Genomic DNA, 27915 nt, shown 5'->3' on the forward strand with positions numbered 1-27915 from the left:
GGAGCAGACCAGGACCCAACTTACAGCTTTCAGCCAAGGCCAGGTGATCTGTGTAAAATGAAGCCACACCAGCCAAACTGTGGACTTGTGAGCATAAAAAATAAATGTTTGCTGTTGTAAGTCACTGAGTTGTTTATTGCACAGGACTGTTGTAGCAGTAGCTGAATAGGACAAATCCTACTGAAGCTCTCTTAACTGACCCTCGCTTAATCAGATTCCTATATTAACCAATGCCCTTTTTTCTATATGTAAACATATTAACTGATGGTCAAAACCTCTTAAATATTCATAACTAGTAGGCTAATCTATTATAGTCACATCCTTCCACTCCTTCCAGTTGAATCATATGCTTACTAAGAGTTAGATATCTGTTCTCAGTCTTATCTATTTGTTCTATCAGTTGAGTTATTGATAACTCATAGTTATCAATGAGTTTTGATTAATTTAATTAAATGTGACTAAAATAGAATGTGGGCTTCCCAGGAAGCATTAGTGGTAAAGAACCTGTCTATCAATGCAGGAGATGTAAGAGACACAGGTTCAGTTCCTGGGTTGGGAAGATCCCCTGGAGGAGGGCATGGCAACCCACTCCAGTATTCTTTCCCGGAGAATCCCCATGAATAGAGGAGCCTGGCAGGCTATGGTCCATAAGGTTGCAAAGAGTCAGACATGACTAAAGCAACTTAGTATGCATGCATGCAAAATAGAACGTATTGTTTGTATGAAAATTACCATGTAATCTTTGAACGAGCTCAACAAAAGTCACTAAAAACTGTGATAAAATTAGTTTAATCTTGGTAAATAAATGCTATAAAGATATAAAAGGATTTTCATTTAAACTTGCTTCCCAAATTTTAAAAAATTATAATCCTTTTTAAAGACACTAAAACTAAAAATGATCAATTATAGATTATTTATTGGAGAATGATTATATGGTATTCAGCATTCAAAGACCTTGACCCTGCATGCAAATATCTGTGAACTACTACACTTATCTGTTTTAAGTTAAACTGTTGAAAGTATGTATTATGCATTATTTATTAAATTTATGATTCCTTGAGGCTCATAGACAGTTTTCCATTCATTACGTCTTCATGGAAGGAAAGGTCTTTTCCAGGTTCGCACCTTGAATTCATTTAGGAATGAATTCATTCAGGAATATAGAACTGACACTAGAACTTCATGCTACTTTTGGAACTCTGTACTGAGCCCTAGACTCAGTATCTGGCATCAGTTAGAGACTGAAATAAAGCAAGACTTTAGAATTCCTAGTGCCTCTCTTGCTGGTCCTCAGTTAGCCTTTCAGAAAGCTGCTTTAAATGTTAAAGGGTATGAATGCAGTAGTATAAATTCTACTTTGATAATGAAGACATAATGGCTGATCAGTTCAGTTTATCTTTAAAGCAAAACAAGAAAGAATGAGCTTTCAAATGCTATCACTTAAGACTACTGTCTATGAGTTCTAGTACACTATTTTCAAAAAGCTTTATTCAATTTAACCTTGTTTTAAAGACAGTAGTCTAAGTGAATAATTTTAACAACTAGAAATTCAGTTTATCCTAATCATCCTCAATCTTGTCTGCCCCCCATCCCCCAGCTTGTAACAGTAAAACTGCTAGATACTTTAATTTGGTTAGTTTTCCATTCTGCTATTCTTATCAAGCTTGATGTGGATCAGGCTTAGTTCATGGCTTGTTTATAGTTGACTATTTGACTATTGCTCTAACTGTGATTTTGAGAAAGCCACAATATTACAGCCACCTGAAATATTTTCCCAAATGACCCCCCGACAAGATTTTTCTAGGCCAGCACTCCTATGCTTACATTCAATCCTTTGAAAAGAGGGGATGGGGAGTGGGTATTATTTGCATGAAGCCACTATATGTATTTGAAATAAGAAAGACAAAGGCCTCTTTTAATTCTTCCCTGAAGTGTACAGTTAGCAGAGAAGAGTTTACCAGGGCTTCTTAGATGAAAAGCATGGACTTGGCTCTGACTGAAAGGAAGAGTTCTCAGAGTTCAGTTGTGGACATTTGTTTGAGAAAGAGCAGCACAGTTGGAATAATTCCTAGCTGGGATGCCGTGATAAGAGAACACCTCAGCAAAAGCAACAAGGTGAAGGATGCAGGTGTACATTTCACTGCTACGTAAGTAGATTAGTATTTCCCCAAAGCCTCTTATGGGCTTGGAAGCAACCCCTAACTGAAAAGCAGTTAGGGATATGACTTCATCAAATCTATGATTTTGCTGTATACTCGTTGAGCAGCATCGAGGCCCCAGATGAAATCAAAGTGGTTCCAATCCGGCAATAGTTTGAAGTAACGGAGATTCCTGATTTGGGGGAGTATCCTGGCCACATCTCGGGGTGTAATAAGAATATCATTTCCACCAGCCCAAATAGCAGTAGGCACTTTCATGGCAGTCAGATCATATAGTGGAGGACGACTCTACGGAAGAGAGAGAAAGGACATTCATGAGAGGGAGCTCCTCAGAGCAACAACTGACTTCAAATAAGTAGAGAGACTACTAGATAAGTATTTATGATGACCATAGGAAGACAGCATGCAATGGTCCCTATATTCAAGGAGTATGAAGGAACAAGGCAAAATGGCTATATAAATTTTTGTATACAAAGGAGGGTATGTTAAATGCTATAAAACATTCTCCAAATGTGATGGAAGTGAAGACAAAGAAGAAATTATTTTCACCTGAGGTTTCATGTAAAAAGCAGTCATTTGAAGGGCTTCCCTGGTGGTTCAGAAGGTAAAAGTCTGCCTGCAATGCAGGAGACTGGGATTTGATCCATGGGTGAGGAATATCCCCTGGAGAAGAGCCTGGCTACCCACTCCAGTATTCTTGCCTGGAGAATCCCATGGACAAGGGAGACTAGGGACCATCCAAGGGGTTTCAAAGAGTTGGACACAACTGAGCAACTAACACTCATTTTCACTTGAGGAATGGTTATATTTTAAAGATAAGGATGAATACGGGAGCACTTTCCAGCAGGCAGATACAGCATGTGTACCATGGTCAGGAATGGCAAGTTGCCCAGTGCACCCAGAAAATAAACTATGTGAGGGAAGACAGTAGGATATAAGACTGGAGACAGTCAAGGTCTAAATGCCAGGTTAAGGCAGTTGGGCATCCTTCAGAAGTTTTAGAGACAAGGCATGGTCATTTCTCATAGCTCTGCCTACTTTGTGGGATGACTTGAAGAAGAAATTTGTGGGGAATGGGTCCTGAAAAAAATCTAGGCAGGCAGTTTAGATTATCCTCAGAGCAGGATAACTGAAGCTGTTGTTTAGTCACTAAGTCATGTCTGATTCTGTGATGATATAGACTATAGCCCATCAGGCTCCTCTGTCCATGAGATTTCCCAGGTGAGATTACTGGAGTGGGTTGCCATTTCCTTCTTCGGGGATCTTCCTGACCCAGGGATTGAATCCACATCTCTGGCACTGGCAGTCCGATTCTTTGCCACTGAACCAGTGAAGCCCTCAGTTGAAGCTGTAGAGATGGCTAAATTATTTAAACACAAAGGGGAGAGATATGGGAAGAATTGTGGAGAATTCTGATAATTGAGGGCGGTGAGGGTTAGAGGGTAGCTAGTGAGAGGATAAAGAGAGCAGTCAAAAAGGGAGGGAAAAAAATCAGAGAGTGTTACATAAAGGAAATCCAAGTCTGGGTGGTAAGTTGCAAGGAGTCTATGGTAACTAACACTACAGGTGAGAACAGGCTATTATATTTGGCAATTAAAAGCCACAAATAATCCCATGGATTGGGGCCTGCCAGACTCCTCTGTCCACGGGATTTTCCAGGCAAGAATACTGGAATGGGTTGCCATTACCTTCTCCAGGGGATCTTCCCTACTGAGGGGTCAAACCCAAGTGTCCCACGTTGTAGGCAGACTCTTTATAGTGTGAGCCACCAGGGAAGGTACCTTAAATAGAACAGCTATAATAAAAAGATGAAGACTCAAACTACCTTTTCCAGTGTTCAGGAGTGAGTGGAGAAGTAGAGATACTTAGCATTTTTAGATATTAAAAAATGTTGATAAAAACAGAATGATGGAAGCATGACTTGATAGAGTTCAAGGCTTGAGCGAAGGGTTTCTGTTTGTTTTTGTATGAAACAGGAGTTCATTTAAGATAGTAAGAGAGGCCAGTAAGAATAGATGAGAAGAGATGAGGTCAAGGACACAAGACAGGATAACTTAGATAATAAGAGGATCATCATATTCTGAGAGTGAAAGGAAAGACAGAATCAAAAAGACAGAGAGATTTTAAGGTGGATTAGAGGGAAGCTAAGAAATTTCATCCATACAGCAAATGATTATCAGGGGACTAGTAAGTGCCAGCTACTCTACCAGCTGGGACAAAACAGAAGGAAATTCCTACCCTCCATAAGTTAATCTTTTTATTCTCAAGAAAACATAGAATGGACACAGAGGTTGTGTTGGGAACTTATGAAGAGGACACACTGTTGAGAATGGAATAAAAATTGACTTCCAATGATACAAAATTACAAGCAAATAAAACAGAATTGGCGTGGAGTAGGGTAGGAGCAGCTAGCTAACTGTAAATTCTGAGAACATTTGCACCCTCAATATTTGTCATCACATCATACACTTCAATCTTAAATTTTTTGGGTCAGTTTTACCTCAATAAAGCTGAAAAAAGAGAACTTGATAATAATGGTTTTATGTGTATGTGATTTTTTGGTCTTATTTTCTTATAAATATAAACAATATATAAAGATAACATGTTCATGAAAAACAATGAAAGAGAACAAAAGTGTGTGAAATCCAAAATAAGAGCCTCCTTTTACTCCTTTGCGTGCATCCACTTCACCTTTTCTTTCTTCCTTTTCTTGAAAGTTATCACTTTAACATGTGCTGTTTATTTTTTGGCCCTTTTCTAAGCATTTGCAAATATATGCATCTGTGAATTTATATTGTTTGAGGAACAGGAGAAAACTTTTGTGGGTAATGAAAATGTTCAACATCTTGCTTGTGTTGTGGTTCCATGAATGAATATATTTGTTGAAACACTGAGTTGAACATGTAAAATCAGTGACTTATACTGTATGTAAATCACATCTTAATCATGCTGATTAAAAATAATAAAAAGGATAATGATTTTATACCATGGTCATTGTCTTAGGAGCTAGTAGATTCATTTCCCTAACAATTCACTCTGTTACTGAGAAATTGAGGGCTTCCCTGGTGGCTCAGCAGTAAAGAATCCACCTGACAATACAATACAGGAGACATGGGTTCAATCCCTAGGTGGAGAAGATCCCGGGAGAAGGAAATGGCAACCCACTCTAGTATTCTTGCCTGGGAAATTCCGTGGGCAGACGAGCCTGGCAGGCTAACGTCCATGGCATTACCAAAGAGTCAGACATGACTTATTGACCAAACAACAACTGAGAAATTGACTGGTCTGATTGACTCATTTGATGTGCAGAATCAATTTAATTGACCTATGTTTGTACCCATAGCTTTAAGTATGTCAGTTTGGGAAAATAAAGGAAAAATTTAATTTAACTTTCTTAGTTCATACTGAGAAGCCCAGCCACTGACTTAGAAAATAAAGGAAGGTGGCAACAGCATTGATTAAAAGTGTAGGATGGCTAAATGAATATATAAATTTTGGTGTGTAAAGTTAGAGGGAAAAAGATGCCTTTAAGACTCAATGCTTCACAGGTGGATAATTCTCTTAACTTCTATGTGCAGTTTTATTTTTTTCTGTTGCATCAAGAAATATGTATTCATGTCTACAAGCAATAAATGCTGGAGAGGGTGTGGAGAAAAAGGAACCCTCTTACACTGTTGGTGGGAATGCAAACTAGTACAGCCGCTATGGAGAACAGTGTGGAGATTTCTTAAAAAACTGGAAATAGAACTGCCATATGACCCAGCAATACCACTGCTGGGCATACACACCGAGGAAACCAGATCTGAAAGAGACACGTGCACCCCAATGTTCATCGCAGCACTGTTTATAATAGCCAGGACATGGAAGCAACCTAGATGCCCATCAGCAGATGAATGGATAAGGAAGCTGTGGTACATATACACCATGGAATATTACTCAGCCGTTAAACAGAATTCATTTGAATCAGTCCTAATGAGATGGATGAAACTGGAGCCCATTATACAGAGTGAAGTAAGCCAGAAAGATAAAGAACATTACAGCATACTAACACATATATATGGAATTTAGAAAGATGGTAACGATAACCCTATATGCAAAACAGAAAAACAGACACAGAAATACAGAGCAGACTTTTGAACTCTGTGGGAGAAGGTGAGGGTGGGATATTTCAAAAGAACAGCATGTATACTATCTATGGTGAAACAGATCACCAGCCCAGGTGGGATGCATGAGACAGGTGCTCGGGCCTGGTGCACTGGGAAGACCCAGAGGAATCGGGTGGAGAGGGAGGTGGGAGGGGGGATCGGGATGGGGAATACGTGTAAATCTATGGCTGATTCATGTCAATGTATGACAAAACCCACTGAAAAAATAAATAAATAAATTATAAAAAAAAAGAAATATGTATTCATTTACTATATAAATTTTTATCACACAATTTTCATTATTATGTAGCCATTAAAATTATATTGAAAATATCTCCTGCAACATTAGTTATGTTTTGCTGTGACTATAAGTAAAAAACAAGATCAAAAGTTGTGGAAAAGTAGTGATGTTGAGATTGGAAGAAATGTAACCAAATATTGATCCATCTAGTTATCTCTGGGTGGAGGGATTATAAATGATTTAACTTCCTTAGTATATACTTCTTTCATTTTTAGGTTTTTTGAAATAAATGCATATTTAAAATACACTTTGAAAAATCTCTGTCTACCATTGTGAATCTGACCAAGTGCCAACTAGGATTATTTTTACTGTCAAATAATTTATCATTATAATTTTTCAAAGCCAACCTTCTGGGGTTGCTCTGAGTAACTCACCTGATTGTAGTGATGCATGTTTTCAGCTTCACTTCCCCAGTCATAAGCTCTGAATTCATCAGAATGGTAAAGCTGTAATGAAATGTTTTATAGAAAAGTAGTATTCAGAATAAGAATTAGGGTTAAGATTGTTAGTAGCAAATCTTAGAAAAGCATACTGTATGCTGGGAAGAAAATAAGGCTTCTGCATCACCAGAGGATATAAATAAATTTTACCAGTGTGCAAAACAAGATCAAGAGAAATGGAGGCAATGAATTCCTTGGTTTGAAGGAAAAGCTAGTGAGAACCCAAGACTCACTGAGGGAAATCAAATGTCAGGTATTTCTCTCTCTGGGGAAGGCTAAGTTCTGAGGTTCTCCCAGTTTATGTTTAGTTTCAGCTCAGAGCCTACTTTGCAAGGTCGTCTTTAAAATGGGATTCATTTATGTGCCCTACTTGGTCTGTGCATACTTTGTTCTTTCTCTTAAAATCCAGGGAAATGCAACTATAAAGATGGTGAAAAAGGTAAAATGGAAGCTAGCTGCTAAGCTTCTTAGGACAGACATGCCTACTCTGTCCTTTCAAATATAAAGAAAATAAGGGGAATGGTTTTCCATGTCAAAGACACTACCTGTTTTATATGCAGGATGTTCTGTATTGATGATCCAGTGGGAGCATGGGACATATACACATCCATTCGGCTCTGAAGGTAAAACAAAACAAACCATATTAAAGCAATAACCACCCAATGAAAAAACTGTGCCTTTAAGAAACAGAGAATAATTATGCTAAGAATGAACAGACAAATATTGCAGTAGAATGGCGAGGCAGAATTCATTCCATTCCATTCCATGCTGTCTTACATGTTCCAAGTGGTGAATTTTATTTGAGGCTAAAGTGACCCAACAAGAGAGGGCACAAAGAATAAGTTTAAAGCTTCTTTCCTAAGATTTCATTTTATTTTTTAATGCATTGTATTATAAAATTAAGCTGACTATATTAAGTGGTGGCTAACTGCAAACTTGTGAAACCACTACTGATTGTTGGACAAGTATTATCTTAAATTTGACCAGAGATGAAAGGATGAAGCTGCCTATTCTCTTTTTCAGTCTTCACATTTATGGTCCATTGAATATTTAATCTTCCATGCATAGAAAATCTCTGCCTTTAAAAAGAGTTAAGAATACCACATTCATTTTTTAATATGATAGACACATCAAAATGAAACAAAGGGAACTTCCCTGGTGGCTAAGTGGTAAAGAACCCACCTGCCAATGCAGAAGATGCAGGTTTGATTCCTGATCTGGGAAGATCCACATGTCGTGGAGCAACGAAGCCCATGGGCCACAACTATTGAGCCTGTGCTCTAGAACCCAGGAACCACACTACTAAAGTAAGTGTGCTTGGAACCCGTTCTCCAGAACAAGAGAAGTCACTGCAATGAGAAGCGCACGCACCTCAACTAGAGAGTAGCCCCAACTCCCTGCAACCAGAGAAAGCCGGCACAGCAACAAAGACCCAGCACAGCCAAAAATAAATGAATAAAATAAAAAACAAAAAGAAGAACCAAAGGAAAGCTGGAATTTCTAAAAGCATCAAATAGCCCTAAAATCATTATACATACCATATTCATGTTTTTCTTGTTGAATCCCGCCCATAAGGACATAAATTCACTACATATCACCCATAATATTTTATTGTTGCAGATTTTGATAGAAGGTGACTTCCCTATACTTTCTTCTAAAAAGAAACCTTTGGTACCAAACAACTTCTGTAAAAAATAAAAAATAATTATTCTTTCAAGAATCATTTTTAGACTTCTTGATGTTCCCTTCACCTCCGGAATGAGAATTCTTAGGAATCTATTTATATTCATATATTTTTTTCCTGTTTTGCTCAAGGAGACCAAGTTATTTGGGAAAAGTAACTATTTATAAATCAGTCTTTACCTAGGGAATATCATCAAACATAATTTACAAGGAGATGGTAGCAACGACCTTCAGCCCCAAATTAGCTAATTTATCCATTGTGAAAGCGTCCCTGAAATCAGTCCAATCAGTGATCGCCTATATTTCTCATTAACTGGCAAGAGAAGTAGAACAGTTTCTCCTTTAAGGTCAAACATTGCCTTCATTAGGAAAGAAAAGCAGGGTTTTACCCATGTACACATCACCTTTCTGGTAGTGTACCAGAGTGCTTGACTTTCATGCTGAAAAGTAGAGGATGGTGTACTGAAGGGAGGGTGCCAATGGATAGAAGAAAATGATGTCATGGGCGACAGCATGATTAAAACTTCTAGGGTTTATAAATGCAATCTTGGGTGGGGATCTCTGATGGAACGACTGGAGCTTCTAAGGGCAACAGATATTATGGAGGGGTAGGAGTAGAGAATGGGACTTAAAGTGGCAGAAAGTTTGACAATAGGGAATTAGAAACTGAGATAAATCAGGGAAAATACGTACCTCAGACCTGACCTATGTAGGCAAAGCAATACATATGCAAAACAGGTATACTTAGTGATAGATGTGTCTGTCTCTGGATTTACTTTAACTAGTTTGCCTGCTTAACTCTGCCCCAATGTAGAAAACATCCCAAATAATGGATGCCAACACATTTTGAAATAGAACTATTAATCACACAAAAGGGAAGTTACATGTGGTTTAGTCGCTAAGTCGTGTCCAACTCTTGCGACCCCATGGACTGTAGCCTGACAGGCTCCTCTGTCCATGGGATTTTCCAGGCAAGAATACTGGAGTGGATTGCCATTTCCTTCTCCAGGGGATCTTCCCGACCCAGGAATTGAAACCAGGTCTCTTGCATTGCAGGCAGATTCTTTACCAACTGAGCTATGAGGGAAGCATTGTACTCAGTCATTCAGTTGTGTCCCACTCTTTGCAACTCCATAGACTGTAGCTCTCTAGGCTCCCCTGTCCATGGAATTTTCCCAGCAAGAATACTGGAGTGAACTGCCATTTCCTCCTCCAGGGGATCTTCCTGACCCAGGGAGTGAACCCATATCTTTTGCATCTCCTGCATTGGCAGGTGGATTCTTTATCACTGAGCCACATGAGAATCCCTAAGTTTATTGTTGCTGTTGTTCAGTTGCCCAGTCGTGTCTGACTCTCTGAGACCCCGTGGACTGCAGCATACTAGGCCTCCCTGTCCCTCACCATCTCCCGAAGTTTGCTCAAATTCATGTCCATTGCATCAGTTCATGTCCATACAGCCATTTCATTCTCTGACACCCTCTTCCGCTCTCAATCCTCCCCAGTATCAGGGACTTTTCCAATGAGTTGATTGTTCACATCAGATGACCAGAATACTGGAGCTTCAGCTTTAGCATCAGTACTTCCAACAAATATTCAGGGTTGACTTCCCTTAAGATTGACTGGTTTGATCTTCTTGGTGACCAAGGGACTTTCAGGAGTCTTCTCCAGCACCAAAGTTTGAAGGTATCAATTCTTTGGCACTCTGACTTCTTTATAGTTCAGCTCTCACAACTCTACATGACCATTGGGAAGACCACAGCCTTGACTATACAGATCTTTGTTGGAAGAGTGATGTCTCTGCTTTTTAACACACGTCTAGGTTTGTCACAACTTTCCTGCCAAGAAGCAGTCACCTTCTGATTTCATGGCTGCAGTCACCATCTGTAGTGATTTTAGAGCCCAAGAAGAGGAAATCTGTCACTACTTCCACCTTTCCCCCTTCTATTTGCCATGAAGTAATGGGACTGGATGCCATGATCTTAGGTTTTTAATATTAGTTTCAAGCCATCTCTTTCACTCTCCTTCACGCTCATCAGGAGGTTCTTTAGTTCCTCTTCACTTTCTGCTGTTAGAGTGGTAGCATTTGCATGTCTGAGGTTGTTGATGTTTCTCCTGCCTATCTTGATTCCAGCTTGTAGCTCATCCAGCCCAGCATTTCTTAAGATGTGCTCAGTGTATAGGTTAAACAAACAGAGTGACAACAGACAGCCTTGTCATACTGCTTTCTCAATCTTGAATCAAACAGCTGTTCCATACATGCTTCTGACTTTTGCTTCTCAACCCACATACAGGTTTCTCAAGACAGGTAAGATGGTTTGGTATTCCCATCTCTTTAAGAGCTTGCCACATTTTTGTTATGACCACACTGTCAAAGTCTTTAGCATAGTTGATGAAACAGAGGTAGATTTTTTTTCTGGAGTTCCCTTGCTTTCTCTATGATCCAGCGAATGCTGGCAATTTGATTTCTGGTTCCTTTTTCTTTTCTAAACCCAGCTTGGACATTTGGAAGTTCTTGGTTCACATAATGCTGAAGCCTAGCATGCAATATTTTAAGCATGACCTTACTAGCATGGGAAATAAGTGCAATTGTCCGATGGTTAGCACATTCTTTAGTAATCCTCTTCTTGGGGATTGAAATGAGGACTGATCTTTTCCAATCCTGTGGCCACTGCTGGGTCATCCAGATTTGCTTACGTATTGAATGCAATGCCTCAATGGCATTATCCTTTAGGGTTTTGAATGGTTCTACTGGAATTCCATTGCATCCGTTAGCTTTATTAACATCAGTGATTCCTAAGGCCCACTTAACTTCTCACTCCAGAATGTCTGGCTCTGAGTGAATGACCACAGCATTGTAGTAACCCAGTTCATTAAGATCTTTGTTGTACAGTTCTTCCATGTTTTCTTTCCATCTCTTCTTAATCTCTTCATCATCTGCTTGGTCTCTACTGCTTCTGTCCTTTATTGTGCCCATCTTTGGGTGAAACGTTCCCTTAATATCTCCAATTTCCTGAGGAGATCTCTATAGTCTTTCCCCACCAAATATGATCCACTGGAGGAGGGAATGGCAAATCACTCCAGTATACTTGCAGTGATAACCTCATGAACTGTATAAAAGAACAAAAAGATATGACACCAAAAACAGTATTGCATAGGAACCTGGGATGTTAGATCAATGAATTAAGGAAAATTGGATGTAGTCAAGCAGGAGATGGTAAGAATAAATACCGACATCTTAAGAATCAGTGAACTAAAATGAATGGGAATGGGTGAATTTAATTCAAATGACCTTGACATCTACTATTGTGGGCAAGAATCTCACAGAAGAAATGAAGTAGTCCTCATAACCAACAAGAGTCTAAAATACAGTACTTGGGTGCAACCACAAAAATGACAGAATGATCTTGATTCATTTCTAAGGCAAACCATTCAACATCACAGTAATTCAAATCTATGCCTCTACCACCTGAAGATGGTAGAGAAGCTGAAGTTGATCAGCTGAAGCTGAAGACCTAGAAGGCCTTCTAGAATTAAGTTTATTAAACAATACCAAAAACCTACTATCCTGGTTCAGTTTTGGAAGGTTATACTTTTCTAAGAATTTGTCCATTTCATCCAAGTTGTCCACTTTATTGGCATAGAGCTGCTGGTAGTAGTCTCTTATGATCCTTTGTATTTCAGTGTTGTCTGTTGTGATCTCTCCATTTTCATTTCTAATTTTGTTAATTTGGTTCTTCTCTCTTTGCTTCTTAATGAGTCTTGCTAATGGTTTGTCAATTTTGTTTATTTTTTCAAAAAACCAGCTTTTAGCTTTGTTGATTTTTGCTATGGTCTCTTTAGTTTCTTTTGCATTTATTTCTGCCCAAATTTTTAAGATTTCTTTCCTTCTGCTAACCCTGGGGTTCTTCATTTCTTCCTTCTCTAATTGCTTTAGGTGTAGAGTTAGGTTATTTATTTGGCTTTTTTCTTGTTTCTTGATGTGAGCCTGTAATGCTATGAACCTTCCCCTTAGCACTGCTTTTACAGTATCCCATAGGTTTTGGGTTGTTGTGTTTTCATTTTCATTCATTTCTATGCATATTTTGATTTCTTTTTTGATTTCTTCTATGATTTGTTGGTTATTCAGAAGCGTGTTATTTAGCCTCCATCTGTTGGAATTTTTAACAATTTTTTTCCTGTAATTGAGATGTAATCTTACTGCACTGTAGTCAGAAAAGATGACTGGAATGATTTCAATTTTTTTTAATTTTCCAAGACCAGATTTATGGCCCAGGATGTGGTCTATTCTGGAGAAGGTTCCGTGTGCACTTGAGAAAAAGGTGAAGTTGATTGTTTTGGGGTGAAATGTCCTATAGATATCAATCAGGTCTAGCTGGTCCATTGTGTCATTCAAGGTTTGTGTTTCCTTGTTAATTTTCTGTTTAGTTGATCTATCCATAGTTGTGAGTGGGGTATTAAAGTCTCCCACTATTATTGTGTTAGTATTAATTTCCTCTTTCATACTTGTTAGCATTTGCCGCACATATTGTGGTGCTCCTTTGTTGGGTGCATATATATTTACAATTGTTATATCTTCTTCTTGCATTAATCCTTTGATCATTATGTAGTGTCCTTCTTTGTCTCTTTTCACATCCTTTATTTGAAAGAAATAGAAGATCTTAACAGACCCATCACAAGCAAGGAAATCGAAACTGTAATCAAAAATCTACCAGCAAACAAAAGCCCAGGACCAGATGGCTTCACAGCTGAATTCTACCAAAAATTTAGAGAAGAGCTAACACCTATCTTACTCAAACTCTTCCAGAAAATTGCAGAGGAAGGTAAACTTCCAAACTCATTCTATGAGGCCACCATCACCCTAATTCCAAAACCAGACAAAGATGCCACAAAAAAAGAAAACTACAGGCCAATATCACTGATGAACATAGATGCAAAAATCCTTAACAAAATTCTAGCAAACAGAATCCAACAACATATTAAAAAAATCATACACCACGACCAAGTGGGCTTTATCCCAGGAATGCAAGGATTCTTTAATATCCGCAAATCAATCAATGTAATACACCACATTAACAAATTGAAAGATAAAAACCATATGATTATCTCAATAGATGCAGAGAAAGCCTTTGACAAAATTCAACACCCATTCATGATTAAAACTCTCCAGAAAGCAGGAATAGAAGGAACATACCTCAACATAATAAAAGCTATATATGACAAACCCACAGCAAGTATCACCCTCAATGGTGAAAAATTGAAAGCATTTCCCCTGAAATCAGGAACAAGACAAGGGTGCCCACTCTCACCACTACTATTCAACATAGTGTTGGAAGTTTTGGCCACAGCAATCAGAGCAGAAAAAGAAGTAAAAGGAATCCAGATAGGAAAAGAAGAAGTGAAACTCTCACTGTTTGCAGATGACATGATCCTCTACATAGAAAACCCTAAAGACTCTACCAGAAAATTACTAGAGCTAATCAATGAATATAGTAAAGTTGCAGGATATAAAATTAACACACAGAAATCCCTTGCATTCCTATATACTAACAATGAAAAAACAGAAAGAGAAATTAAGGAAACAATACCATTCACCATTGCAACAAAAAGAATAAAATACTTAGGAGTATATCTACCTAAAGAAACAAAAGACCTATACATAGAAAACTATAAAACACTGATGAAAGAAATCAAAGAGGACACAAACAGATGGAGAAACATACCGTGTTCATGGATTGGAAGAATCAATATTGTCAAAATGGCTATTCTACCCAAAGCAATCTATAGATTCAATGCAATCCCTATCAAGCTACCAACGGTATTTTTCACAGAACTAGAACAAATAATTTCACAATTTGTATGGAAATACAAAAAACCTCGAATAGCCAAAGTAATCTTGAGAAAGAAGAATGGAACTGGAGGAATCAACCTGCCTGACTTCAGACTCTACTACAAAGCCACAGTCATCAAGACAGTATGGTACTGGCACAAAGACAGAAATATAGATCAATGGAACAGAATAGAAAGCCCAGAGATAAATCCACGAACTTATGGACACCTTATCTTTGACAAAGGAGGCAAGGATACACAATGGAAAAAAGACAACCTCTTTAACAAGTGGTGCTGGGAAAGCTGGTCAACCACTTGTAAAAGAATGAAACTAGAACACTTTCTAACACCATACACAAAAATAAACTCAAAATGGATTAAAGATCTAAATGTAAGACCAGAAACTATAAAACTCCTAGAGGAGAACATAGGCAAAACACTCTCCGACATAAATCACAGCAAGATCCTCTATGACCCACCTCCTAGAATATTGGAAATAAAAGCAAAACTAAACAAATGGGACCTAATGAAACTTAAAAGCTTTTGCACTACAAAGGAAACTATAAGTAAGGTGAAAAGACAGCCCTCAGATTGGGAGAAAATAATAGCAAATGAAGAAACAGACAAAGGATTAATCTCAAAAATATACAAGCAACTCCTGCAGCTCAATTCCAGAAAAATAAATGACCCAATCAAAAAATGGGCCAAAGAACTAAATAGACATTTCTCCAAAGAAGACATACAGATGGCTAACAAACACATGAAAAGATGCTCAACATCACTCATTATCAGAGAAATGCAAATCAAAACCACAATGAGGTACCATTACACGCCAGTCAGGATGGCTGCTATCCAAAAGTCTACAAGCAATAAATGCTGGAGAGGGTGTGGAGAAAAGGGAACCCTCTTACACTGTTGGTGGGAATGCAAACTAGTACAGCCGCTATGGAGAACAGTGTGGAGATTTCTTAAAAAACTGGAAATAGAACTGCCATATGACCCAGCAATCCCACTTCTGGGCATATACACGAGGAAACCAGATCTGAAAGAGACACGTGCACCCCAATGTTCATCGCAGCACTGTTTATAATAGCCAGGACATGGAAGCAACCTAGATGCCCATCAGCAGATGAATGGATAAGGAAGCTGTGGTACATATACACCATGGAATATTACTCAGCCCTTAAAAAGAATTCATTTGAATCAGTTCTAATGAGATGGATGAAACTGGAGCCCATTATACAGAGTGAAGTAAGCCAGAAAGATAAAGAACATTACAGCATATTAACACATATATATGGAATTTAGAAAGATGGTAACGACAACCCTATATGCAAAACAGAAAAACAGACACAGAAGTACAGAACAGACTTTTGAACTCTGTGGGAGAAGGTGAGGGTGGGATGTTGCGAAAGAACAGCATGTGTATTATCTATGGTGAAACAGGTCACCAGCCCAGGTGGGATGCATGAGACAATGCTCGAACCTGGTGCACTGGGAAGACCCAGAGGAATCGGGTGGAGAGGGAGGGGGGAGGGGGGATCGGGATGGGGAATACATGTAAGTCTATTGCTGATTCATGTCAATGTATGACAAAATCCACTGAAAAAATAAATAAATAAATTAAAAAAAAACCTACTATCAAATCAATCATTAGGGCTCATGAAAGTTCTTCCTTGGGTTAACTCACAAATCCTTTTTTTCTCACTCTTAACTCTCCACCACAAACCAGGACCTCATCTTAAAAATGATATCTTGACTTGTCTCTTTGATCTCATTTTGGTCACAACTTATTTTATCCTTCAATTCACATTTAAGGGGCAATCTTGATAAAATACTAGTCAATGAGATTTTTAGAGAAACAAAAAGCAAACAGAAAAAAACTTTTAATGGATAAAATCTTAAATTCACAATTGACCATCAAACCAGTCTTCCAACCATTGGAAAATAACCAATAAATAGTTGAGTGAATAATTCAGCTGTAAAACATTTAGGCTTTGGCATTTTAGCTTTAGTAAATTGAAGCAAGCTCCCATATGGAAAGGGGTATATTATTCCAGCTTATCTAACATCAAAGTCAAGGACATCAGTGATCAAATTGAAAAATGTCTTCCATTTGGGCACTGTGAATTCATTGACATGCCCAGTGGAATAAGAACAGAACAAGGAAACTGCGATAGCAGTCAGCTCAGCTAGAAATTCTGACTTATACTCAGGTCTATTAATAACTGAGTATAGCGAATTGTATATGAGAGCTGTAGACACTGTGACACACACACACACACACACACACACACACACACAGCACCTGACACCAGAGCACCAGAGTCTGGAATCTACAGGTTTCAAAATGTCCTACTTTTGTTTCATAGTAGATTTTCAAATAATAAGGATCTCTCATCCAAAAGGAGATCCTCTTATACACTGTGGCAAAAAGAAGAACTTACCTTGATTGCAGAACTTGGAAGTTGGAAAAATCTGGTAAAAATGCCTGTGGGATATTTGAAGGAGACCACAGGACCCAAGGCAAAATTCATTTTGATTCTTTGTGCCAGTTCAGGCATGGTGGCAAAGGCTACAAACCCTAAGAGAACAGGAGATAAGACAATCTCATAAAAATTAGGAGTAGTGATGTAATGTTTCTGCTAACAAAAGTGAAGCTCTCCTTTTTCATTTTATTCTTGTACTGCAGCACATGGGGGATGAATTGGGCAACTCTTCCGAGTTATTCTGCAAAGTTAATCTATCTTCAGCCCTGTCTACCCTCAAATCTCCATTTCTTTCTTATTCTGGACAATTTAATTTGGTTGGGGAAAGTTAGGGATAAATTGCTGAAGCAACTTCTGCCAAGTAAACTGAGGATGCCAACAAGCGGGGGCTAAGTATTGTCACTTTACCCCAACTCTGAGATGACAGAGTGAGTCATGGAACCTCTAGAAATAAATGATCAGTTTGTACGAGGTGAATCAATCAGATCTTTGTGCATCACCATCTAGCTATTCTGGAGGAAGAAATGGTAACACTCCAGTATTCTTGCTGGGAAATTCTCATGGACAGAGGAGCCTGGCAGGCTACAGTCTGTGGGGCTGTACAAAGAGTTGGACATGACTGAGCATGCACACACACACACACACAGAGAGCTATTCCACAGTTTTTTTTCTCACAGTGGAATGAGATTGCATTGCTCCCAGTGCTTCATTGGATGCTTACCAAACCTCCAGAATCTTCTCTGCTTCCAAAAGTCCCACCATAGTCCCTGTAAGGACCAAGTGTCTCCATTGATAAAGCAATAGCATTGCGTTTGTATCTAGCAATATGAGGGTGAAGGTGGTGGGGCTCAGCCCCACACAGAAAAGTCTATGTGGAGGATCTCTTTGTTTTGGTTCCCTGTTGTGCTTTCCTGGGCCCCCCTCCATTGTGTGTGTATGTGTGTGTGTGTGTGTGTGTGTGTGTGTGCACAAAGCTATAGCAGAAGTTTTTTGTTTTTTTCTGAATTTCTTGTTGAAATATTGAAACTGTTTTAACCAGAAAAGGAGCTGGCTGGGCACTGAATTGAAACTGGCATAATAGCTCCCCCTAGATGTCTAGAAATGAGCAGAGGTAAGTTTTTGATGGTCATACTGGCTGAAGAGTCCTACTCCATGCGGTATTTAATGGGCTAGGCCTGGCTTGTTAAATGTCTTGTGAAGAATCGGTCCTTCCCACATAACAGAAATTTCTCTGCTCAGGATACAAATCATGCTCACTGAAAAATGTCATGCTCGAAATGCAACGCAGAGAACTGATAATCAAATTGACTATTTTCTCTGCCAATCAGGTATGAGAGCATATCTAAGTCTTACCGACTTTTCTAGTCACACTCAAATCATCCTTCTCCATACAATCTCTCCACAGCACCCAAGAACCCCATAAGTGAAGTCAAGATGACCTGGTGTGAATTTTGTGTGCCATCTCTAATGTGTGAAGAGACCTTGAAGGAGCCAATTAATTTCTTTGAACTTCTGTTTTCTTTTTCTATGAGATGGGAATAATAGTGGTAGGTAGGCTTGTTCTAAAGCTTAGAGAGGGATATTGTAGGAAAGGTCCTAAATGAAAATCCCTAAACATAGAAAATGCTCCTAAGTGTTAGCAATTATGGTATGATTATTTTCCTGTTAGTGGCAGGTTTTTTTTTTGTTTGGGGGATAGGGTCCTCTTACTAGTTCTTTGATACTCCTTTAGTATATTCTCTCTAATGCTCATATGCTGCAAGCTAAGTTGCTTCAGTTGTGTCTGATTCTTTGCAACCCTATGGATGGTAGTCAGCCAGGATCCTCTGTCCATGGGTCTCCGGGCAGGACTATTGGAGTGGGTTGCAATGTCCTTCTCCAGGGGATCTTCCTGATCCAGGGATCAAACTCGGGTCTCTTACGTCTCCTGCATTGGCAGATGGGTTCTTTACCACTAGTGCCACCTGGGAAACAATGCTCACACCCTCACAGTCTCTCCTAAATTTGTAATTGCCTATCAGTATAAATGGGCTTCCCTTGTGACTCAGCTGGTGAAGAATCCGCCTGCAATGTGTAAGACCTGGGTTCGATCCCTGGGTTGGGAAGATCCCCTGGAGAAGGGAAAGGCTACCCACTCCAGTATTCTGGCCTGGAGAACTGCATGGACTGTATAGTCCATGGGGTCACAAAGAGTCAGACACGACTGAGCAACTTTCATTTTCTCTTTATCAGTATAAAACACTGGTAAATACATGTTTGTTCTTGATGATAATAGTGGCAATGTAGGATTATTTATTATCTCTCACACAGTTTCACCCAAACTAAGAGTGCATTTTCATTTAACCCAGCCTCTTAAAATTAGAAATTTTAGTGGAAGATTGATAACAAATTCATATTTTTAGTAGTATCGGGTTTTTAAATTTTTATTTGGAGCTAGATTATTGATTTCTTTTTTGAAAAATCTGGGAAACCATTAAGAAGTATACATTCAAAGTACATTTCTTGGACTTTTTTTTTTTTTATTAGTTGGAAGCTAATTACTTCACAACATTTCAGTGGGTTTTGTCATACATTGATATGAATCAGCCATAGAGTTACACTCTTGGACTTTTAAAAAACTTTCTATACAGTGCTTACAGTTAATTGTGTGCTGAGTCACTTCAGTCATGTCCGACTCTTTGTGACACTATGGATGTAGCCCTCCAGGCTCTTCTATTCATGGGATTCTCCAGGCAAGAATACTGGAATGGGTTGCCATTTCCTCCTCCAGGGACTCTTCCTGAGCTAGGGATCAAACCCGTGTCTCTTATGTCTCCTGCACTGGCAGGCGGGTTCTTTACCACTAGCACCACGCATGAATCATACATTAAATGTATATGCCCAATTTACTTATTATAGTAAGTCTTTGCATTCTGATTCACAAAGAAAACATTATTATATCTTTTTAAATTTGTTCAAATATGAATATAAGCCCTCTTTTTTTTATTTTTTAATATCCCATGTGGGTTGTGAGGAAGGTATGACTGATGTATATTTAACATTCTTCAAGGATATTTCATGCCATTTGGCTTTACTTTTTCAGCCTGGAGGAGAGACTCAGTCTTCGGAAATATTTCTTTGGAATTCCTGGCAAATTACCATTACAAATGCACTGCAGTGACCAGAAATGGATGAAAGATTCTTCCTACAAACTCACAGTCTCTGGAATTCAGGTTTACAGCCACTAGAGTTACATTCCCATCACAAGACATAGAATTAAAGACACTATAAATGTAAAACAGTGACTCTGTTCCTGACTCAAAGGTGAACTCTTGCATGGCTCTGACCCTTGTAAAAATGTTGACCCTTGTAAACATACCTATTGTAGTACCAAGTGAATGTCCAACGAAATACAACTTCTGCTGACCAGTCTTATTGACGATGAAGTCTATTATTCCAGGGAGATCATATTTGGCCATTTCATGAAAGCTGAAGAATAAAACGGGACCTTATAAATATTTGCAGCTAAGTTCAAAACAGAGCACTTGCTCATTTATTTTTTATACACAGAATTTTATGCTGTCCACTTACTTGGTTTGTGTTTCATTATTTATCCAGTTACATGTAGGCTATTGTGGTTTTTGTTTGCTGCACTTATATGTGTTACTTTCTAATAGCAGGAATGATTTCAAGGCTTGTGTATACTACATTTTCTGAAATTCAGTCTTGTCATTCTCCCTCTTCACTCCCTTCTCTTGAATTTCTTTTGCTGCCCTTTACCTACCTGGTTTGCATGCCTCTCTTTCAGTCTCTCCCAGGGAATTTCAAGATGCTTAGGGTCATTTAACACTCAGATTTTGAAATGGAAGTGGTTGTAAATCATGATTGTATCATGTACTAGCTGAGTAGCTTTCCATAAGTTACTTAAATGCTCTGAGCTTAAGTTTCATCATCTGTAAAATAAGCATGATAGTGCTTTATGGCAGGGGAGTTATGGGGGCTGGATAGTATTAAAGGAATGACTGTAGCAGCAGTTAGACATTCAACTGGATGTTGCTATTATTATTTCTGTCCATATACGGTTATATTCAATATATACCAAAATCCTATAGTACTGGTTCAGCCAACATTAATACAAATGTTGAGAGAACAAAAAATGCCTAAATAATATATGGTTGAGTTAGGTACTTCACAAACTAAGGGCCTGCTTATTAAAAGAACATGAGAGGAAATATAGATTGGTACTTTCCAGTATAGGAGAATCATTGTGATGCCTTACAGTAAACAAGCTGCAAGTTCCCAACCAAGGATCAGCTGCACAAAGTATTTCCCGATGCTTGCCCCTGGGAAAAAGCTCTGACTCTAATTGGCCTATTCTTCCTTTGCTTCCAACTTGTCAGTAAGTACAGAAGTGAGGTATGGAATATTTCATTAATATGGTTCTGTTCTAGCAGCAGGCTTCAAACAACCAGGGAGTTTAAGCCTGAGAAAGAATGCTCACTGCAGGCATCAGCCTGTTCTCTGATGACAGAAGAAAACACTTTCATTAAAGCAGCAGTCAGCATGTCAAAAGATTCTTTCCTATTGCCTATTAACAAGGTTGTAAAGATCTCATATTAGAGTTTTCCTGAAAATGGTATTCTATACATTCTCAACCACAGTTCCTATAGGTAAAATATAGTACTGATACACAACATCTTTGCAAAACTAATTGACAGTCCAAGAGAAGAAAAAATTATAATAACATCACTAGGATAAAAATATAAGCTTCGTGAAGGTGGAGGCTTGTTTACTCTTAGATGCTCAGGGACTGAACAGTACATAGGAAAGGCACTCAATAAATATTGGCTGAATGAGTGCATACGTTGTTCCAGGAATTTTCTAAGCTGTCGTTTGAGACATACCTTGTATTAGATAGAAATGTATGTTAAAATGACCTTGTTGAAATGATAATTCACTTGTGGAAGAATCAGTGTAAATCAGAGCTTCCTGCTATTTATCTTGGAGAAGGCAATGGCACCCCACTCCAGTATTCTTGCCTGGAAAATCCCATGGATGGAGGAGCCTGGTGGGCTGCAGTCTATGTGGTTGCCGCTGCAGTCCATGGGGTCGCCGAGTCAGACACGACTGAGCGACTTCACTTTCCCTTTTCACTTTCATGCCTTGGAGAAGGAAATGGCAACCCACTCCAGTGTTCTTGCCTGGAGACTCCCAGGGATGGGGGAGCCTGGTGGGCTGCCGTCTTTGGGGTCACACAGAGTTGGACATGACTGAAGTGACTTTGCAGCTGTTTATCTCCTGTGAGCTGTTAGTAGGGACTGCAAGGAGGTGTGTGACTCCAAGTATCATACATATTATGAATACCATCCACACTATTATATTCAAAGGACTTGTCTCAAATTGTGTTCACGGTCTTTCTTAGATAGAGTTTACCTAAAGGCCCAGAATTTCTCTTCATTCACTGAGAGTGTTTTGTGTCTCCTTGACCAAGTGTTCCCCCGACTGTTTCCCATCCATACATCATAACCAGCATCAGCTAGAAGGAATCCAAGGCTGCCGTTGGCAAAATTCTCAAGCCAGCAGGCACTGTCTGAAAACAGGGCATGCTGCATATATACAACTGGTCGGGCACCTAGAGGGAGGCAAGAAGGCAGAGAGAGAAATCTATAACTAAAACATCTGAGAAACATAAGAATCACACACACACACACACCCTCCCACTGGAAAAAACCCAAACCAAAAAAGAGACACATAATAAATATATTTTAATTCCCAGTCTTGCCCAAATTCAATCCTCCCTTCTTAAGCAACATCTTTCCTATAAATGTTTCTCCTTTTATATTTCATAGTGGCTCCCCACAACTCCTCATCACGCTTGGTGTTGCAAGATGAGCCAAAAACAAAAATAAAGGTAAACAAAAAGACCCAGTATGCCCTGTTAAATTTACATTTCATATTAACAATGAACTAGCTTTTTAATATAAGTATATCATAAAATGAGACATGAAAAACTCATCTGCTCTTTATCTGAAATTCAATTTTAACTGGGCATCTCATATTTTATATAGTAATCCTACCCATGTCTCGCTCCCATTTTTTATTCTGAAACTCTTGAATTCTTAAGCAACATGATTTTAGCTGCCTCTGAATGTGGATGGGAGATGAGATAATGCAGAGCGATCACAGTAAACGATTTGGTAAATTAAGACCACTGAGCCTTTGCAGATACTTTGCTTACTCTTCTCTCTCCCTCCTCAGATGATTTGTGGTTACATTTCCCTCATAGTTCAAAAGGATACATAGCAGCACTGTTTGCAATAGCCAGGACATGGAAGGAACCCAAATGTTTGTCAACAGAGGAATGGATAAAGAAGATATGGTACATGTATACAATAGAATATATCTCAGCCATGAAAAGGAATGAAATTGGGTCATTTGGGAGATGTGGATGGACTGACAGAGTGTCATACAGAGTGAAGTAACTCAGAAAAAGAAAAACAAATATCACATATTAGCACATATATATGGAATCTAGAAAAATGGTATAGATGATCTTATTTACAAAGCAGAAACAGAGACACAGATGTAGAGAACAAATACATGGATACCTAGGGAGAAAGGGGGTTGTGTGGGAGAAATTGGGAGATTGGGATTGACGCGTATATATAATCTCTTTCCAACAACGAGGAAATCCATTTTATGGGAATACAGCAATTTCTCACATGAGAAATAAGTAATGAGCTGACATAATGTAGGCTTCACCTCCACACTGACTCCCTAAGAAGCAAGCCTGACAGCAGTCAACTAGATCAATTCTGCCCTTTGTAATTTTCAGTTCTTGCCTGCCTTCAGAGAATTGGAAAACAACGAGACTTCCTGTTAACTATATGAAAACTAATCCAAAATTCAAACCAATTTTGATAAATCAGTCACTGTCTTAATGAACAGCCAGTACTAAATTTTAGTCATGTGCAATTCTCCTTCTCAAGATAGACACGTCTTGTACCTGTGATCCTAGTGTCTTTTCGCCCATGGGGAATCCGATTGACGCTGAGTATGTACCCATCTTGAGTGGTTACTTCATACTCCTCACTGGGGTAGCCATTATAGGTGATGATTTCATTCTGCCCAGTAAAACAGAAGCATTAGCTAAACATTTTCTCTAAAGGTTATCAAAAGGAGCTAGAACAAAGCAGCTAGTGTGTGCTTATTAGGGTAAATTATCTGAAATCTGCAGCCCCAGGTAACAGTGAGATTAATTTACTACATAATGTCATGATTGAAAAAATAAGTAGACTATTAGAAAATATCTGCTAGTGGTAAATTTTTGGGGGGAGTTGAAGATAATATCTATCTTTGACCCATTCTTCTGACAAAGCTATATTCTCAAGTCAGTTGTTTTTTTTTAAGTACATATAGATATATTTTAATTGAAATGTAGTTAATTTACAAATTTGTGTTAGTTTCTGGTATATAGCAAAGTAATGCAGTTTTATACACAGACACTATATATGTATTATATATATATACATATATTCATATTCTTTTCCATTATGGTTTATTATAGGATATTGAATATAGTTTCCTGTGCTAGACAGTAGACAATAGAACCTTGTTGTTTATCCATTCTATACATAATAGTTTGCACCTGCTAATCCCAAACCCTCCTCTGTCCCTCCCCCCCACCTTTGGTAACCACAAGTCTGTTCTCTGTGAGTCTGCTCCTGTTTCATATATAAGTTCATTTGTCAGTGACTTCATATACTATTTGTCTTTCTCTTTCTGACTTACATAGTATGAAAATCTCTAGGTCCATCAATATAACTGCAAATGGCATTATTCTTTTTATGGCTGGGTAAAGTTCCATGTGTATACACAAAATGTAGGTATTCATCTTTTTAAAGTTTTTATTTTATACTGGGGTATAGTTGATTAACAATATTGTTTTAGTTTCAGGGGTACAGCAAAGTGACTCACACACACACACACACACACACATATATATATATATATATATATATATAAATGTATATATATATATATATAAATGTCAACTGTGAGACTGCTCTTGGTTCAAAGGTAATAAAACCACAGTCCAGTGGAGGGCAGTCACACATATCATCCAGAGGGCTTAAAATCTGTGTGTGCTCAGTTGCTAGTCATGTCTAACTCTTTGAGACCCCATGGACTGTAGCTCGCCAGGCTCCTCTGCCCATGGAATTCTCCAGGCAAGAATACTGGAGTGGGCAGTCATTTCCTTCTCCAGGGATCTTCCCTACCCAGGCATCAAACTCAGGTCTCCTACATTGCAGGCAGATTCTTTACTGTGTCAGCCACCAGCAAATCTCTTAAAATCACTTATGTTTTTATCTATATCAGAGATTTTCTGCTATAACAGGAACTTCAATAATCTTACCACCTATTGATTTGCTTTATTTGATGTTCTTTGGAATTCTCCATTACTTACAATATTCATCCACACTTCAGGATTTGCTTCTTTTTCCAAATTGAAGAATCCAGCAGCATTTAAAGTTCCACAAATCAAATAGGCTGTTGTTAAAAACAGCCACATGGTGGGAATGCCTGATAGAAAACATTTAATAACCACAAATTGTTACATGTCAAAATTGATTAATGAAATGAAACAGTCCCCCAGTGAAAACTTGAATAACATCCTGAGAAAGCTGAGACTGTGTGGAAGGGAGTAAATACAATGAGCTAACTCCAAACACTATTAATCTATTTTTTCACATAGAAACTGCCCTAACATAGTCCAGGTCCAGATATGAAATGAACTAATATGAGGGCTTATTTTTTATCTTATTTTAACCCAGGAGTTTCACTTAATTTAAATCTTTGCTTACCTGTGAGTTGCCAGGATATATAAAGATTCAGAGGACACCATGATTCTCCACACCATGGAGAAGCTAAAAGTGGAGTTACTCTTTAATTTCCTCCAACATCCCACAAAATAAACAAGAGCAATGAACAATGAAGCTTCAAACAAACAGGTTTATGGTGAGTTTCAAATGATGTGACTATCTCTCTTGTGAACAACCAAAGGCAAATTTTGCACATTTGTATGTGCAGTGTCTCTTCCTTAGCACAGCTTAAAAGCATGCCTCCTCAAAGTAGTTTGACCAACATCACAATGCAGAATACTCATCAAAGGAGAACAGCAGGAGAGCAGGTCTGAGTCTGAAGTCCAGGCTCACCATGAACAAGATTTCTGACCTTGGGCATGTTACTCAGTAGCTTTGTCTCTCGTTTTTCCTGCTGGTAATATTAGGATAATAAAATAGCCTACCTTATAAGATTGTAGGGAGAATTAGTGACATATAATGCATTAATCACAGTGGAAGCTCTTTCACTATTTTTTTTTTTTAATCTAAGAACGAGCATGAGAGTCACATCAGAGAACTTTTATGGTAATAAATTAATGACAGATTTCTAGAGAAATTCAGAGTTTACTTTTGCAGTTCAGTAGCTTTCCATAAACTTGCTATCTGGTTGAAGATGATTTTACAGCTATAAATGTTATGTAATTTAAACCATTTTTGAAATTAATAATAGCTAATGTGTATTGAGGGCTCAGCTTGTGCCAGGCCCTGTTCTAAATGCTTCATGTATGTTATTTAGATCTCAAAGAAATGCCATTGAAACAGCTACTGTTATTATCCTCATTTTGTCAATGAAATTAGCAAAAGCTTAGAGAGATTAAAGATCTGCCCAAGGTTACAGAGCCAAGAGGTGACAGAACTAGGACAGGAACACAGAAAGCCTCAGTGCAGAGCCCTATACCTGGCTACCACGCCCAACCTGCCTCCCAGTTGTGCTAAGTCTTGATCTTACCTAGTTAAGAGAGCTTCCCCTGCTCCTGAGGACTCCTTATCGATGAGGGACTTCTGAACTTTTGCTTGGGACAGTGAGATACGATTGCAGCTAGAAGCTAGAAAAATGAGAGCTGGGAAGCCCGTGGAAATGAAGAAATCCTGGACAGTGGCACACACCCAAGGTTAACCAGTTTGACTGAATCCTCATTTACACTATGTCTGTCACCCTTGGGAGGGTTCAGCAACATTTTCGAAACAAGGCATCCAATGCGGAAGTGTGTACTCAGGATCCTAAGGCAAAATCAGAGTTAGCAGTTATCTACCTTCTCAACACCAGAGTTCACTAGGAGGGTCAACTTGAAGCAATGTTTGTGAAAGTACTGACAACCACCAGGTAACATGCAATGTGCAGGAAAGTGATTGATTGCCAACTGTTGACACGTTGAGGCCTTCCTGATTCACTTCTTTTTGTATTTTTTAAAATTTGTTTTTTAATTGGCGGATATTGCTTTGCAATGTTGTGCTGGTTTCTGCTGCACAACAAAGTGAATCAGCCATAGGTATGCATATATCCCCTTCCCTCTTGAGCCTCCGTTCCCCCGCCGCCATAACCCCATCCTACCACTGTAGGTCATCACAGAGCACTGAGCTGACCTCCCTGTGTATTACCTTCCCACTAGCCATCTATTTTACAAATAATAGTGTATATATGACAACGTTCCTCTCTCAATTTGTCCCACTCTCTCCTTCCTCCCCTGTGTTCACAAGTCCATTCTCATATCTGCATCTGCATTCCTGCCCTGCAAATATGTTCATCAATACCATTTTTCTAGATTCCATACATATATATTAATATACAGATTTGTTTTTCTCCTTCTGACTTACTTCCCTCTGTATGACAGGCTCTAGGTTCACTTCTGAGGCCAGAAAGTGTTTGGACATAGCAATGTAGAAGAGGAAATGAACCCTTATGCCAAAGGGATTTGACCAGCTGTTAACTTTGGCATAGAGACCTGAGGAGGATGAAGACAATTTAGCTCAAAACCCCACCTGAAATACT

The 27915-nt window shown here is 38.7% G+C and overlaps 1 protein-coding gene across 1 annotated transcript; it reads right to left on the minus strand.

Annotated features, from left to right (window-relative positions):
• Positions 1 to 613: 613 nt before the first annotated feature.
• LIPN (lipase family member N) lies at positions 614 to 27019 on the minus strand. Its single transcript, XM_043475926.1, has 10 exons — positions 26875 to 27019; positions 25490 to 25605; positions 24029 to 24146; positions 22456 to 22654; positions 20402 to 20511; positions 17002 to 17138; positions 8584 to 8730; positions 7591 to 7662; positions 6980 to 7051; positions 614 to 2447 (listed from the first exon to the last, which is right to left on the minus strand). The coding sequence occupies exons 2-10, from the start codon at positions 25592 to 25594 to the stop codon at positions 2214 to 2216; spliced, it is 1194 nt and encodes a 397-aa protein (XP_043331861.1). The 5' UTR covers positions 25595 to 25605; positions 26875 to 27019; the 3' UTR covers positions 614 to 2213.
• Positions 27020 to 27915: the final 896 nt, after the last annotated feature.

The sequence above is a fragment of the Cervus canadensis genome, chromosome 8 (genome assembly GCF_019320065.1).
Source record: "Cervus canadensis isolate Bull #8, Minnesota chromosome 8, ASM1932006v1, whole genome shotgun sequence".
NCBI lineage: Eukaryota > Metazoa > Chordata > Mammalia > Artiodactyla > Cervidae > Cervus > Cervus canadensis.